Below are 17248 nucleotides of genomic sequence, written 5' to 3'. Positions count from 1 at the left end.
TAATCAATCATTTACTCATCACTATGATCTGTTTATCCACTTTAGCAACTAGCAGTGTCTTGGGAATACATTGATCATTGCTTCCCCTACTTTCAACTTCCACTGTGTCATGAATTATAACAGAGGTACAACAGTGCTGGCAAATTGTTTACATCTAATCAATATTCTGAGCAATCAATGCAAATTATCTGTGTGCAATGTGTGGACAGAGAGATGGAGCTGAGAGACTGTTTTCACAGCATAGCCTTTTTAATGGGCAGAGCTTTCAAACTGAGTTGTCCAACCAGTCATTCAATAGCAGAATAATTTAGTACAAAAAGGACAGCAGTACGACCGTTCCAATGAGTCCAAAGACCAAAGATGGTTGCCAGGCAGCAAGCCGTCTAGGGAGGTAAAACCTCTCATGGACTTGAGACGGATTGATTTATCAATTCAAGGCTAAGTGGGAGCAGTAGAAAAGTGACAGTGACCAAAAACCTCATCAGTCAGGTTTTGATATGGGGGGGGGGTATGACAGGATAAGACATTTTGCACAGGCAGGAAAACTCCCAACAGAACCAGCACGGAGAAGTTAAATCAGATACATGAATGAAGAAGGATTGATTTTTATCGTACCAGTTGGTTTTATTATGACAATGCACACTTGATAAGCAAAAGCCTTGGCATCCTGCAAAAAACCAACAATATTATGACAATACGAGTCACTCGCTTTGAGCCTGCATCGACCAGTCACTGAGCGGACTGAGCCTTACATTATTATTGCAAAGGGTCACTTTCAGTTGAAACTCATCAGCAAACATAAGGACATAAAAATAAAATTTTTGATTACATAAAATATGGGTCATTTCATCTTTTTATAGTGGGAGATACATTTTGATATGCAAACACACACAATAAAATAAAACACTTGAAATATGTGACCCATGACAAAAAAAAAGAAAAAAAAAGAAAAAAGAAATGAAATAAAATAAAAGTGTACATAATTGAATCATAATGGAACTTCTAGGCTAAGATTTTACAAATCACAGAAGACTAATCATTAATCATGTTTTCTTTTAATAATCAAACAATTTGAGGCTGTATAAAAAACTTTGTAAAAAAAAAAAATATTCGAGGGAGATTTTCTCTGACCGCTTTTCTGTGAGCTAATTACTGGAAATTTGGGGTTCTTTCTCTGCCTCCATCTTCTCCTCTGTGACCTCTAAAATGTGAATATTTGTACAATCCCATCTGGGACAGACTCCATTGGCACACAATGTTTTCTCTTCAGACTGGAGAGAAGAACTGCCTCGTTACACTAAAACAAAATAATTATCCCTGGACCAAAATAAGCTGTCGGGCTCTTTTTTTTCCGTTCAGGTACATGTTGGAGGTGGAAAAGGGGCAAAAATGGCATTCCACCGAAGTCTCACTGTGGTTTTGTTAACTTGGAGTAACAACGGTGCCACAGTGAGGTCAAATTTGATGAACGGAAATCCACATACAGCTATTAATTGTGGATTCAAATCCACATTAAACTCTGCATTTACAAGTTAGTTAACTTATTTAAGTTCGTCATGAAAACAGTAGCTCATTATTTCCTTGTTGCTTATACCTTATTGACCCTGTTAGATCTGTTGAGGAAGGTAGGCATTTGAATCTAATGACCTGTTATTGACATATTATCAGAACAGGAATAAAAAGCTCCTGCAGGTTACTTTAGTGAGGCAGTCTCTTTCCTCTCTCTTTCTTCCACCACCAAAAAAATAAAACACAATCTATCAGAACATCTTCCAGTGAATTTTAAAAACCAATGAAACAAACAAATTATTTATTATTCATCTCTAAATCTTTTTTTTTAGGCTACCTTGTTATTGTCATCTTTACTAGACATTGTGAATAAGGATAGAAACAGACAACTAGTGTTAAAAGGCAAACCGTACTGAATCTGAATAAACACACCCACTCATTCACACACGCACACACCCACCCACCCAGACACACACACAGACACACACACAGACAGACACACACACACACACACCTTGGCCTCCGATTCTCTTGTGTCGTCTGCAGGGGTGATTTCCTTGTGATAAGCTTTTTTTTCATATTCAGAGAATCTCACTCTCATTAAAAACACGAGTTGTCGCCTGCAGTGGTCTGATGGCAGTTCACTGTCTTCTCGTATTATTTAAAAACAAGACAAAAGACGAGTTGTTAGGCAAAGGATTCAGTCCAAAAAAAAAAGAAAAAAAGAAAAGAAAAAGAATATTAATCTTGGGATAAAGATGAATTCAAAATAAAAGCCTGTATCCAAATAAACAGAGGGAAAAAAAATGAAATGCTGGGATGGGAGAGCACGTCTCCCAATTGTCACTTCTGACCAACTGGTCGACCCGAAAAGCCAGTGTGATGAGAATTTGTTTGTCTTAGGCCACTGTAGTAGCTGGGCTACCACTAAAACAGTAGTCCCTCCCAGCTGTTTCAACCAATCATCCCATCTGTCTACTGTAAAACCCCACCCGACTCATCGCTTCCCCCTCCCCAACCTAAATCCCTTGTAGCTGTTTTGTACTTTAGCACCTCTTGTCATCTCTCCCTGTAAATGTCCAGACAGACACCAGAATGGAAACCGTTACAGTTCCTCAGGCATCCTCTCCCTCCGCCCTATGAGGGGAGGGTTAAACAAGTCTTAGGGCGGCACGTAGGGGGGTGGTGATCTATAGGGAGTCATGTTCTTGGGACGGGAGCCCTTGCCCTCCATGGGAGTTGTGAAAGGAGGCGGTGGCTGGTAGGGAGGTGCGTTGGGGTCCTCATCCCGCAGAGCTGTGTACTCCCCAAGCAGTTCCTGGTTGAGGGGAGTGGTCTCTGGTGTGGCCATGTTAGGGTACTCAGGGGGTGGAAGTGGGGGCTTTTCTTCCTGGAGGATCAGGGGCATACTGGAAGAAGGCGGCGGCTTAGAGTCATCTAGTTCGTCAGCAAAGATAATTGGCACACCTTTTTTGATGAAGGTGGCCTGGTCTTCAATGGTCAGCTTGCCCTTTCGCTTCTTCCGATAGCAGATCATCGCAATGATACCTGCTATTAACAGGATTGCTGCAACCACCACAGCAGGAATGACTGTGTGGAGATAGACATCATCTGTGCTTTGCCGCCCTGTTCCCAGAGCTGGAGTGACCGCTGGAGGTTCTGTTGTGTCGATCTCTTCTGGTGGGATGAAGGAATATGTTTTGCAGCTTGCCCTTCCCTTGACCATGAGGTCCAGTGCTCTAAATTCAGGCTCCATAGAGTACCTGAAGGTCGCCGTGGGCTTCCCATCAGGAGTGGCGAGCCTTTTGCTCATGGCCGTGATTTGCTCCTTTGGACACGGATGCTGAGGGAGGCTGGTGTTCGTCCACTCCACCACAATGGAGCCTTTGCTGATATTCCGTAGACTCACTGTACTGCTGTTGCGGTCCCCCAGGGCATATGCCAGCTTTTTGACCAGAAGGATTTTCTTGTGGATGTCATTGGTTACGGAACGTGGCTCCCCTTCGAATCGGGCTGTGAAGATCACAGGGGTTTTGTCATTGATGGGCCAGCGGTTCACACGGACCTCAAAAGCATCGATTGCATTCAGGCCTCCTTTATCAGTTGCGTGCATGAAATATTCATGTTTTCCCACATGCTGGACATCAGGCAGGCCATAGAGAAGTTGGCTGGTGGTGTTGAACTGGATCCAGGAGCCCTCTTGAACCACGTCATTGTGGTTCTGTCTCAGGGTGAGACGCAGTTTGTCTGTTGTCCCATCCTCTGTATCAAAGAATGTATCAGGAGGGATCTTAACCTCGAAGTATGTGCCAACCAATGCATTGACCTGGTCGATGGGGTTACGCAAGACAGGCTTCTTATTGTATGGATCCGGAATTACACCAGGTGATGGGGTGGTGCGCGTGGGCGGCTTCGCTGTGGAGGTCTTTGGCTCTCTGGGTACCGGTGTGGATTTAGGCCTCTTAGGTTTCTTGGTAGGTCTTCTGGTAGGTGTGGGTGGTGTGGCAGTGGCTTCCACATATATAGGCCTGGTCATGGTTGGCTGGATGGGAATGGTGCTGGTGGTCTCCATTACCCTTGTTGGTTGAGGAGGTCCCAAGGTTGGAGTGTGGGCGATAGGGTCGCGGACTCTGATCGTAGGCTTGCCTGGTAGAGGAACGGGGCCTCTTACAGGTGGAGCGGAGCTTTCAGTTGGTGCGGAAATAAAGGGAGAGGAGAGGGTTGGAATAATCCTCACTGGAGGCTCCACTACTGTTGTTGGAGGAAGCACTGCCAGAACAGGTGTTGGAGTATTGGTTAATTGGCGCCTCACCCGCTTAGGGACATGGGGTTTCTTGTTGGCAATGTGCCATCCCACGACGGGGTAGCCCAGCTTGGCCGACATCGTGCCTTCCTTTGCAGGACCCTGGACACTGCTGATATTTGGGACTGTGCTCTGATCCAGCGAGCAGCCAAGCTTCCAGGACAACAGAGCGCCATTCTCTACCACCTAGAGACACATTGAGACATTAATTAGCCGTCAAATTAGATATATTAAATAATTCACTAACAAGTATTTATTTATCCACAAAACCATATGTGCATGAATTTATTAACACTCATTCTCATTAACTCTCTCACTTGTTTGTACATTCACTCACCTTTTTAGCATTCCCTGGCCCAGCCATGAATGCAGACATGTCAAACAGCCTGTTGTTGACCACGGGGAGTATCTTCATGTGTTGGAGCCCCACCCCAGAGAAGCTCCTCATGTGATCCAGGAGCCCCACCCTCTGTTCTGAGCTCATCTTGGTTAGATCGGCATCCAGGATCACCGTCAGCACTGTGACCGGTTCCTCGTTGCCACACATGAATGGCTGGACGTCATCTTCAGCAGAGGCTTGGCTGGATGTCAGCTGGGCAGAATCTGTGTCCAAATGATCTTCTGGGTGTACCTCAATGGAAAACACCTCAGAAGAAGAGGATTTTGTGTGGTTTGAGATGGACACGGAGATGTAATGGACACCTTTGTCCTCCTCCAAAGGTAGACCCTGCAGGATTCGGCTGCTGGCATCCCAGTGCAGCCAGGCAGGGAGGGAATCCTTACCCATCTCAGTAATCTGAAACAGAAAGCAAAATGACGTGTGAGTCAGGAAACAGTTTTAATAGGACAAAACAATTACAGAAAAAATTTCAAACGTTGCTCTTCAAGCAAATAGTTTAAAGAAAGAAAATAAGTGAAGGCTTCATAGACCTTAAAACGCTTTCATAAGCAGAATGTTTGGTAACTTAATTATGAAAATGGTCATGCTCTGCTTCTGAAAGGTAAAGCAGTTGACAGCTGCATGTAAAAGAAAGGGACTGGTGGAGGCTGGATTAAAAAAAAAAATATGCAAGGGAAACTTTTACTCCAACAAGGTATGAAGCTTTTTGTTGACTGCACAACAATTTAACAGATTCAAGGGCAGGTGCTTTTATAGCAAAGGCTGTGGAATGCACCGATGAAACTTTGCTTTTGTGGCTGTTAATCTTTAGTTTAGTTGCCCCTTTGTCTTTTAGAGGTGTCACCCACACAATTTGTATTTCTCATTTCTCGTTTTTGTCTCCTATTTTTATCGTTTGACTAAATTTAACTAATTTTGCAAGGGAGGGAAGATGGATGCACACACGGGGTGAATGCTAAAAACAATATGAATAGGTTCATAAAAAACAATATGAACAGGATTCACTGCTGTGGCTATAAACTGCCATCCACTAAGCCCCTACTCCTTACACACAAAGACACATACAGACGTGCTCAAAAGCAGTGCTCTGAATTGTAATTTAAATGCGACTAAAATTAAAATAACTTGGCCAATTATACGGCTGGGGACGCCCCCATGGCAGGAGGCTGATGGAGAGAAATGGATCACAGGGGAGTGACAATGCATCCACACACATAAATCCAAAAACAAGAACAAATGCATCCTGTGCTCCCCAGCCCCTACAAGTTAATTCTGCGGCTAATAAATCCTGGTTGATAAATTATGTAGAGGCAGTGCTCCCTAGACACATCATTAATGCTCTAACCAGCACACAGGCAGCACCGGGGGAAAACACACACACACACACACACACACACACACACACACACACACACACACACACACACACACACAAACAATTATCCCCTCGAGGAGAGCAATTCCCTTAAAAACCCTCCCCCCTGGATAAGCGTCCACACCTCCTCAAGCCTATTCCCTTTTTTTTTTCTTAGAAATACTTGGATCTCTCCCTTTTCCAGAAGCAGAGGAACATAGTGGAAACAAGCTATCACAATGATTTTAATTATCTTTTATTTCCTTTTTCCTATTTTCCCATTTCACGTTCGTCTTTCCCTGTTCCTCTCCCTCTTTCTTCTTCTGACACCTCGCCCCTCCTCTGTGCCCCTGCTTCCGTCTTTCCTGCTGCCATTATTTCAAAAATGACATTATCAAAATGTGACAGTCTTTTTCAGTGGTAGATAAAAGCTAATTTCAGGGGCGGTGATGTACGAAGATGTCATGATTCTTGTCTAAGATTATAAATCTGGCTTGAAAATTAGTTTCAAAATAGTGAGTTTCCACAATTCAATTTGATTACTGGAAAACATACAGGACCGTTATAACCAAGGTCAATCTCTTTTTTCAACAGCCATTTATAGTACTATCTGTTACTGTCCATTACTGGGAACTATGGGTGGGCGATCTGGTCTTTACTGTGAAGGTCCTGACCGGGAAGTTGTGATTCGTATCTTTCCGCCGCTTCTTTCAGACATTTGTGAGCTCCGCCTACTACTTATCCTACTTGCTGGACTGTCGCTACGCCAAGGTCACCAAGGCTGCAGAGCAGAACACAGCGTGCCGTGCCGTTAGCGGGCTAGCTGTAGAACAGTTAACAATGGGCTGGTTAGCAGTTAAATACATGAATATAGCACCTTTTAATGACACGATCTGTACGATTCATCTGAGAAGCAGATCATATGCCAACGAATGATCGTCAACGCCTACTGGGATCTAATACTGTCCACTACTGGGAACAGAAAAAAACCCAAAGTATCACAGAAAGTGTTGATGACACATATTTGCCTGTACAGAAAAACCAAGAAACAAAAATCCTCCGTCTTCAGATGTGGGCTCCTCCAGCAATGTTTGATTTAATTTGTCACAGTGTTCCACTGCCTCAAAACTTCAAACTGAGTGCCTCTTGACATGGCATTGCAAATTAAATCACAAAGAGACAATGAAGGACAAGTGAGTTGCCAGGCAGTAATCTCATCATAACTGTCATAATTGCTCTGTAAATTACTCAATTGTGTCCTGAAAGCACAAGGATGATCGCTTTCTTATCTGCTGCCAATTAAATATGGGTAAGAGGGAAGAAATAGGTGACATGTGTATTCGTATTTTCACAATATCGTAAGCTTCCAACACAGCTGTTCCACACGACGACGTTTGGCTCATAGGCGGCGACTTCTAAATAACTAGGGGAAGACAAAAATAAGCAGGCCTTTGAATCCCTCCTAAAAGATAAATGCAGAAGCGATGCATAAGAAATGGTCGCTCCTGAACTGAACAACACAGGACGACCTCTGGGCAGGACTGGATAGCTTTCAGTTGCAAAAGGCTGTATCTAAATGTGACCAAATTCTTTAGGCTCGCCAAATCTATGGACCCAAAGCAATGTTCTCTAAGTCAATGTCCCTGGCTCAGTAAGTGTTAACAAACAAAAACACAGTAGCGCCTTTTAAAAAAACCAAAAAAAACACTCCTACATAAACCCAGCAGAGAGCTTGTCTCCTGCCTCCCAAAAAAAGAACATGAAAAATACATCAAATCCCCCCAAAATGTCAAGAAAAATATTTCATATCTTTTCCTGGCACAAGGCTTCAGCGCAAGAGAGCTTGATGTTTTGGCCCTAAAGGTTATCGTGTGCTCTCACAGACTCCTCTAGCCTCCCTTTCCCTCCCATACAACATATACCACTGGCAAGGTTACAGCGGAAGCCCTTCTAAAACAGCCACGAGAAAAAAAATAAAAAACCCTGCATGCTGGAAGAAGCACAGAAGAGCCAGGCTGTAAGAATGAAGGAGTCTGAACCGCTTTCTGGGAAGCTATTAAGACGGTTCCGAGGGCAACTTAAGGGCAAAGGCGTAACATATAGAAGCAACAATCAGAGTAACTTTACCGAGCGGTATGATAATCTTTCAAAGCACCTGTTAAATGGCTTGTTCGAGAACTTTACAGCAGGGAAATCACGTCTTATTCACCTTCTGAAAAGACTCCAAGTCGGACCAGTTTTGAGTAATATGGCTTTTGAGGAGGAACACAATTACTTTAAGTACCATGTACAATGAATGTTAGCGTTGACGGCATTAAAAACCCAAAGCACCGAGAGATAAGAGCCTTATGGATGGTTTTAAAGAATGAATTGCTGACATGTATAAAGAGGCCTGAGCATTGGCTGTCACCCACAGTGCCAGTACAGCAGAAAGCCAAATCCATTTTGCCCGTCCAACCCCCCCCCCCCTCCCTTGACATAAAAGACTTGTTAATTAGAATCAAATAAATGATAATCTCATCAAAGTTAGGGCTTGTTTGATCATCTTTTTTTTCTCTCTCTCTTACTGATGCACACGCACGTCAGCCGTAAAGCCACCGTGACTATCTGCGCTGGGAGATACAGCGATGGGCACTGTGGTGCAACTCGGCTGAAAACGTATTTGAAGTCTATATGAGCGACAGGCATGAAACACTAGGAGACAGTATCACATATCACTGGCATCATCCTTGTTTCACTCTGCATCACTGGCCCCACTCTCTCTGCCTTCTCAGCTATTTTGTTTAGAGTTACAGTCCTCACTCGCTGAGAGTAGCTGCTTTTTGAAGTAAGACAGGATTACAGCCCGGACAAAAAAAAAAAAAAAACTCAGACAGATTGCAAAGTAGCCTCAGTGCTGACGGTTAATGTAATAGATGGTGAGTCCAATGCCAAAGTGTTGAAATGTGTAAGAAGCTTTTGGTTATGGAAGTTTTTTTTTTTTTTTTTAAACCACAGTAAAAATCAAGTTCTAATTTTATGATATCCTTGATGTTCTTTGACGTTCAAACATGGACGTCTTACTGCATAATTAACAAGTCTTTAATTAAAAAATTATTTTTTTCTTCTTCTTCTTCTTCTGTTGGTTTGGTGCGACATATATCTCTTATTCCTACCATGAGATCAGTGGTTGGATGTAACTAAAGCAAATTGACTCAGGCACTGTGCTACTTTACATTTTTATGCTAGTTTATACTGTACTGCTACGTCTCAGGGTGAATTATTGTACTAATTACTATTCTGACAGAATAAAACATATGATCAAATTATAAAAATACAGCAAATTGTTTCAGACAAACTACCCAGCAGTCAAAGAGCTCAGAGCTCCACCTGCTACAAATTATTATCATTATAAAATGAGAATGGCCCTCAATAGAGCGTACACCTCCACCAAGACAAATCAATCCTACCACCTCTGAACGTGATCGGATCTCAAATGTGTTCCCGATGCGTCTTGGGTGCGTTCACACCTGTACATAGAGCTGCTGGCTTGTGACACGATCACCTGAGGCGGATGTTAACGCTACGTCTGAACAGATCTAATCTCATAGATCTCGACGCCACGTCTTAATTTTAGAATCAAGATCCAAACATTACTCCCCGAGAAAATGATGAAAAAACTTCCTATCGTGCGGGATTGAAGACAGTGATCACATTCCTGGATTTGCATCCTTTACCGGATTTGCACCAAAATGTAATGGGCGACATCCCTCCACCAAGTTTAGTGTGAATTGGTTCCGTAATTTGGTGAAATAAAAAGTGGAGGTATCAATATAACACTGATGGGAGCCACTCAACTACATAATGAGTACATTTTGAATTTTAAGATGAAGCCCATGCAGGCATCATTTAACCCCATGTGTGATGATTCACCTTCACAAACACACACACACACACACACACACACACACACACACACTTATTATCCCAAGAGACGTATAATCACAGAGCTCTGTCAATGAGAGAAAGTGTGAAGAGTCAGAGACAGTCAGCTAGACTTAGATATTGACAAAGACACGGAGGCAGAAGTAGGGATGGAGAGAATGAAAGAGGGAGGTCAAGCAAGAAGAATGAGAGAGAGAATGAGAGAAAGATCTCCTAAACATAGAGAAATTACGAGGAGGCGTCGAGTCTCTCAGCCTTCAGGGGAAAGAAAGCAGCTCATTGTTGCAGCAAGAAGAGAACATGGAGAAAGGAGGCCATTGTTACCGGGCTGACAGCTTAACAGATAACCCTCATATTTTGGAGGAGGCGAGGGAGGAGGAGGAGGAAGAGGAGGTGCAGGCGGGGCACACCGTTGTGATATGACTTGGGGTGAAATGAGACTCGGCGCGAGTGAGGGAAGGGGAGGAAGGAAAAACAGAGGGAGAAGGGAGAGAACGGGGAGGCACGGAGATAAGGAAGAGAAAGGGAGGATAGGTTTTATGTATGGGAGGAGGGAGGGAATGATGGACAAGGAGGGAGAGAGGGCAGATGAAAAGAGAATGATGGAGAAAAAAGAAGGGGAAATGAGAGACAACGTGAAACAGGGGAGGTGAGAAGTGGAGCGAGACAGAGAGAAACCCAGTGCTGGGCGAGTGAGAAAGAGGTAGCATACAAAGAGAGAGAGAGAGAGAGAGAGAGAGAGAGAGAGAGAGGCGAGAAACAAAACCTACAGAGAGAAAGAGAGAGGGCGTAGAGGGAATTGCTGGCATAGTCAAGTGTTTCCAGTGGAAAATGTGAGGCGAAGAGGGGAGGGATGGATGGACGGAAGAGCTATAGAACGAGAGGATGGGTGGGGGCCCCGGGTGGCCGACAGGCGGATGTTTATGAGGGAAAAATCCATCTTACAGCCCATTTTCTACCGTTAAAAATTCATCCGTGGCCCAGGTTCACAGCAGGCACATTCACACACTTTAACGGTGCAATCTTGGAATGGGAAATATATGACCTGATCAGTGACGGCTGCGAACCACGCGATTCTCAAATGTCAACTTGGTGCAAAAATAAAAACAAAACAAAAAAACAAACCTCGAATTATTATTATTATGTTGTTGTAAACCTCCACCAACCAGTCAAGTTGCAGGAAATATGGTCAACAACCTCCCCTTCTGTTCCTGAGTTGCAGCTTTGAATAATGGCCAGAGGTGGTTTTGTCATTTAAACCAAATCTGAAGAAATTCCTCCGAGGTGTTACTGAGATATCACGTTTACGGACAACCCTAAAAATTTCTCAACAAGCAAAGCAAAAGATTTGACAGTGAGTTTTGGAAGAGATTTGATTTGATTCATGTAGATCCACTTTAACTCTGCGACTCACAGCACCACCTTTATCCCAACAATAATACTACATTCCTTCCATCACACTAAAGGGTCAGTTTTCCCAAATAATCAAAGTACATATAAATATACACTTTCACTGGTATGTGGTTCTCAGCGCTGGTAATACAATATACACACTGTATATCTAATTGGACTTTCTATAGACCTCACTGTAAGGTTTTTTTTTTGTGACTTAAATATGACCTTAAATACCTCGACATAAACCTGCACGGTCTCAAGGTAAGTAAAGAAAATATGTTGTGAGTTGGGTGAACCGTCCCTTTAAGAGGAGCTTAGCGTTGATAATGGTGTAGGTATAATATTGACCTTTTAACCCTATTCTTCAATAAGAGCATCTGCCGTGCAGTAATTATATATTACCTACACAGTAAAGAGTCATTTTATTATGCATTAATGGATCCTCCAACATAAAACCCATAATGCGTTTCCAAAACTCTGCGCGCTTCCCAGTCCACGTCCGACATAAAAGCACATCAGTGGAACTTGAGTTATGAGACTTTCACTCCACAGTAATACAGTTGAATGGAAATGCAGATTGCCAGAGATGAAATACGTTCCAGCAAAAATATACCCTTTCTATTAATAGGCCCCATTGTAGGACGCTGCATTGTCAGAAATCCACAGGAAGCGGCTGCATGAGGAAGACATTAACAAAAAAAAAAAATGTCATTCAAATGTTTGCAACTGCTGCACAATACAAGGGAGAACTTTGCAGATGTATCCGGAAGAAAAAGCAGAAAAAAACAAACATTCAGTCAGGCACATGTGCGTCCATTAACTCACACGTGTCTCAGATCCACAAATACAACCCTGTTATACTGTCATTAAAGTATGATGATGGAGAGGGCTCTTAGCTGTAAGATCTGTGCTATAGTTCTCTCTCTCTTTCTCTATTACACACACACACACACACACACACCCCCTTTGGTTGCCAAGACTTGCTGCAAAACTTATAAATCCCCCCACCCCCCAATCTCCTTCTATGTCTCTACCTCTCTCTCTCTCTCTCTCTCTTTAGTTTGCAGTTTACAACGATGAGCAGATTCTCAGGAGCTGTTCATCTCCAGCCACAGTGTGAAGGTGTGAAGGCAAAAGACTGGGAGGGTACGCATGTGTGAGAAGAGGACAATAATCGTAGAAGAGTGTGTGTTTGTGTGTTTGTGTGTGTGTGTGTTCTGTTATGACAAGGACAACTAGAAGGCAAGCGAGGAGACGAGCGCACAGCTTGCTGCCTCTGCAGCAGTCATCCAAGGACCAGTTTTTGGCTTTGCAAACACAACGATACCTCACTACCCACTGTGCTACGCTGGACACCGGGAGGAAGGAAAATAAAGCGGAGCCTAAACAAAGTTCCGGCGAGACAGATGTTGTGTGTGAGTGTGTGTAAAAGAGAGAGAGAGAGAGAGAGAGAAGGAGTGTGAAAAGGAGAGAGAGTGGTAGAGAGGAGAAAGTGAGGAGGATGGACGAACATACTGGAGGAATAAGGTGAAAGACACGCACACAGGCAATAACACACTGTGTATACTATTTTTACATGTGTGTATGCACGAGTATATTTGTATAACCCCTGCTTGGAACAATAACACAGTGCGAGTGTGTGTGTGTGTGTGTGTGTGTGTGTGTGTGTCTGTGTGTGTGTTATCTCTGTCTCAGCACGTGGCTCGTTTTCCGCAGACTCTCAGCTTCAGCTCTGACTAATGCTGCAGCCCCACCAAAATTACTCACTATCATCAGCATGCGCGCACACACAAACGCACACACACACTCACACACACACACACACACCAAATATCCTCACTAGTAGAAAATGTTCTACTATATTTTAAGTCTAAAGGGAAACCTCAGCTTTACTAAGAAGGTAGAACAGCATGTATATATGTACACACTCACAGACAGAAACACACATACACACACACACACACACACACACTGTTTTTCTGGCATGCCCACACAAATACTATTTCATTTCCCAAGAATAAAGACTGGTGCAAATTTCTGAGCTGTGCATCTGTTGCAGTAAACGAGGACAAACTAATTGGTTTGTTCACAATTAATTCTCTTCTGCTTTTATCAATGTGTTTTTCTTATTTTCATTTTTGCTTTATGGCTCAGCAAATTATCTCTCTCTCTGCGGATCTCTTCCATGTCTTCTGACAGAGCTGATTGTTCACACAGTATGTTGCAAACTAGGGCTGCAACTGATGATTATTCTCCACCATCAATTAGTCCTCAGATTACTTTCTGGATGAATTCATTATATTTGTTGGGTTTCTTGTTTTGTACAAGCAACAATCCAAACCCAAAGTTACTCAGATTTATTGATAGGATTGATTGAAACATCAATCATTAATTAATCAGTCATTAAAATAGTTACCAGTTATTTGTTTCAACTTTCCTCTGGTTCATTTTCTAAACTGATTATTTGTTTGATCTGAAAAATGGTTTAAATGACTGAAAGATCAACCCTCAAGTTACAGTACGGAAACTGAGAAGATCAAAGGAGTTGAAAAATACATTTGGGCAATATCCAAAATGTAATATCTTGACACAGTCCAGCCCAAATATATTGTTATATTATTGTATTTTATGGTTCATGTATAAGTGATGCTGCCACTTAACAGCAGTTCTAAGTTTTAACCTGCTTAATGTGCAACCCAGGAAGTGAAATGAGGGACTCAGCAGGAGGGACTCTGCAAAACTGTAAAAAAACGATTCATGTGAAAAATATCATGATATTCGATATTATCACATATTGGCTGAAGCCTAGTCGCCAATTATGTTTCTATCCATCGACTTGTTGATTAATCAAGTAATAATTTCAAATCTTTTGCAGAAGAATTGATCGGTCACAATCCCTTTACACTTCACTGTAATAGCAAAATGTCTTGGTGCTGAGATGTCAGCCCCTCTCTGCTTTGAAAGTTTGCAGTAATGACAGGACTGTGTATTGTTCTGTGCGAGCAGTGGAGCAGAGGCAGATGCACCGGAGAGTGATGTGAGAAGCAGGGAGAGCAGACTGATACACAGTCAAAAGAGTACAGTAGAAGAAGCAGCTGCAGGCCATGTCAGAACACTGTTAAATCCATTGTGACACAGCTACAATGGAGGAAAATTTGACAATTAAGCACATGTCATCCAAAGTTAAGTTCCCACCATTTCTTCTGACCAGCGAATAAAAAGAACTTAACTACAATTGGATTTACTCCTCCTTACATTAAGATGTTTGACAGACTCACTTTCCCCTCCAACTGTCTTCATCAGCGGAAGCCGACAGGCTGACAGCGCCCTTAAAGAATAATTTCTCCTCCTGACGCAGGACTCGGCCGGGCCCTCGCTTGTCCCTAGGTCAGCAATTATCCCCCCTTTTTTCTTTGATGCCGTGTGAATAAAACATTAGCTATCTTTATCCGGCTAACGAGCCATAGTGCCGACACAAACCATTAAATCTTAAACACATTGCTTTGGGATAATGAGAGACATGATATAGAAGGGCCCTTTCTTTCTTTCTTTTTTTTTTTGAAGTGGTGGAGATGCAGCGGCAGCTACAGCCTGAAGAAGAGATGGAGGCTGGTCACAAAATCAATACGGTTTGAGATGAGAGGAATAACATGGAGAGTTTCATTCCAAATTGAGACTTCAAGCGTTTTGAACACACAACTCTTGTAAGAACAATGTTACTGTAGGAAAAATGTTTGATTCTGTATTGACACAGCAGTGTAGTTAAGACTCATTCAGCCAGCTGCCTGTGTATTATGACCTTTACAGGATGTCCGCAGCTCTTGAAAAAGGCTTAAAAAGTATTGAGTTCCTGAATAAAAGCCTGCTTTTCTGCAGCAATACATCCGGTAATGATCAACAAACTGCTCTGTGAAGAACTGCCTTCCTTAATAGGCCAATCTTTAATCACAGGGTCCAGCATCTAAATATAATCCGCTACTGTAACCTTCACACACCAAATACGGCCTGCCTCACTAAGCCTGGAAAACCAATGAAAAGCAGCCTGGCGCGCTGCAACTCCTGCTTCCCCATTTGGGTGACAACCAAGCGTGCTTGGAGGATACTGGCTGGTCCAAAAAGCTGCGGTTGCTAGGCTACAGTAGGGACACACCATAACAACATCAGGAGACATCCTCTAAAATGTTGAACAGTCGCAAAACCACCAAATTAGCACCTTTTTTTTCTTTTTAAATTTTCTTATGGAGGATAGGGAGTCAAACAGTGGCTGTTTGGCAGTAATTATGTGTGCTAAAGGTCAAATGGAAATTACACCCTGAAATCCAACACTGACATGAAGGCATCAGCGCGACTCGGAGCAGAAATCGCCTTCTACTCGGGGACGGGGGGGACGGGGGACGGGGTGTTTTTCCAGTAGAAAGTATGTCAAACACACAACCCTTAGCCTAAAACTGAGAAACACCAAAGTATGAATGAATTTTGCGGGAGCATATAATTTGGAACATATGAATCAAAAAAGGCCTCGCCTGCTGTATGTTTAATTACATAGCAACATGGCCACCACCAATCTGGTGCCAGTAAACCGATCGCAGCATGCTAGCTCACAGCTAGGGTGACTCATATGTTCTGGTGTGTGTGTGTGTGTGTGTTTTTATCTTTGGGCTGCCTCCTCCCTCCTGCTCTCTTAATACCAGTTTTCCACTGCTACCCTGCCAGCTAACAGCTGAGGAGCTGCGGGGACTCGTAGGGTGAAGCTCGCTGTAAAGAGGGATTTCTTGATACAGGACAAAAGAATAATGCCTCTCTGCATTATGAGAAAAAGAGCCTTGAGAATCAGAATCAAAAAAGTTTTTAAAAATGTTTTACAAACTAAACTGTGAGGGGAGATGAAGTGAATGGAAAGAGGGAGGAATAACAGAATGATGGTTGTGGTTTAATAAAAATAAAAAAAAAAGAAAGTGTGGAAGGAGTCCTGGAGAAAAGCAACAAGTACGGAGGAAAAGAAAGAAGGAAAAATAATTGTTGCTTATGTTGCAGAAAAAAAAAAAGAAGCCAGGCTGTAGCAGCTGAAAACAGAGACAGACGGCTTGCTGATGTGGAAGAGGAAGGAAGAATGACAGTGATAAAAAATAAAAAACAAAGAAAAAAGAAAAGGAAAAGAAAGGGGGTTCCTTCAATTAGAGGCAGAGAACGGAGGAGGAAGAGAGAAGAGTGGAAGTTTAACGAGACGCCGGGAAGACGGGGAGAAGGAGGCAGAGAGACGGTGAACGACAGAGAAGCAGAGGAGGAGCAGCAGCAGCAGGAGGAGGAGGAGGAGGAGGAGGAGGAGGAGGAGGAGATAATGAAGTGAGAGGAGAGGGGAAAAGAACGCAGCGGGGAGGAGAAGAGAAAGTTAGTTTTCCCACCAAAATGCCCCCGGGGGGAACAGCCCTTTACAACAGCAAGCTACTGTCTCCATTCATCAAGAGGGGAGTGATCCAAACAGCTAGTCAATGTGTTCTGACAACCACACACACACACACACACACACACACACACAAACTCTGCTTTCCCACTAATATGCATATATGTATGTGCATAAATGTATTTTTATGTACATGTACATACACACACAATATTTGCCATAGTGTCATAGCGACTCACCCACACCGCACACACACACACCGAACACACACACACACACACACACACACACACAGACAGTTTGGAGCAGAGTAGCAGGAGAGACGTGTTTTACCAAATAAACTGTTTGTTATCCAGGGTTTTTGCTTTGGGGTGTGATGTTACATAGAGAAACAGGAAGATACAGACAGTGGAGGAGGGTGTGTGTTTGTGTGTGTGTGTGTGTGTGTGGGGGGTGTGTGGG

General features: G+C 43.1%; 1 protein-coding gene across 1 annotated transcript in view; it reads right to left on the bottom strand.

The window, feature by feature from the left end:
* Positions 1-230: 230 nt before the first annotated feature.
* Positions 231-17248, bottom strand: part of dag1 (dystroglycan 1) — a 52824-nt gene continuing 35806 nt past the window's right edge. Inside the window, exons 3-4 of the mRNA XM_023394646.2 lie at positions 4650-5108; positions 231-4498 (exon numbers count right to left, since the gene is read on the bottom strand). Coding sequence (XP_023250414.1) covers positions 2672-4498; positions 4650-5108 — 2286 coding nt within the window. The 3' untranslated portion in view covers positions 231-2671. The remainder of the gene's footprint in view (positions 4499-4649; positions 5109-17248) is intronic.

Source organism: Seriola lalandi, unplaced genomic scaffold, assembly GCF_002814215.2.
Source record: "Seriola lalandi dorsalis isolate HSWRI2012SDOR001 ecotype SW California unplaced genomic scaffold, Sedor1 jcf7180002054951, whole genome shotgun sequence".
Taxonomy (NCBI): domain Eukaryota; kingdom Metazoa; phylum Chordata; class Actinopteri; order Carangiformes; family Carangidae; genus Seriola; species Seriola lalandi.
The sequence above is the reverse complement of the archived record's forward strand: the minus strand, read 5'-3'. Positions and strand labels throughout refer to the sequence as shown.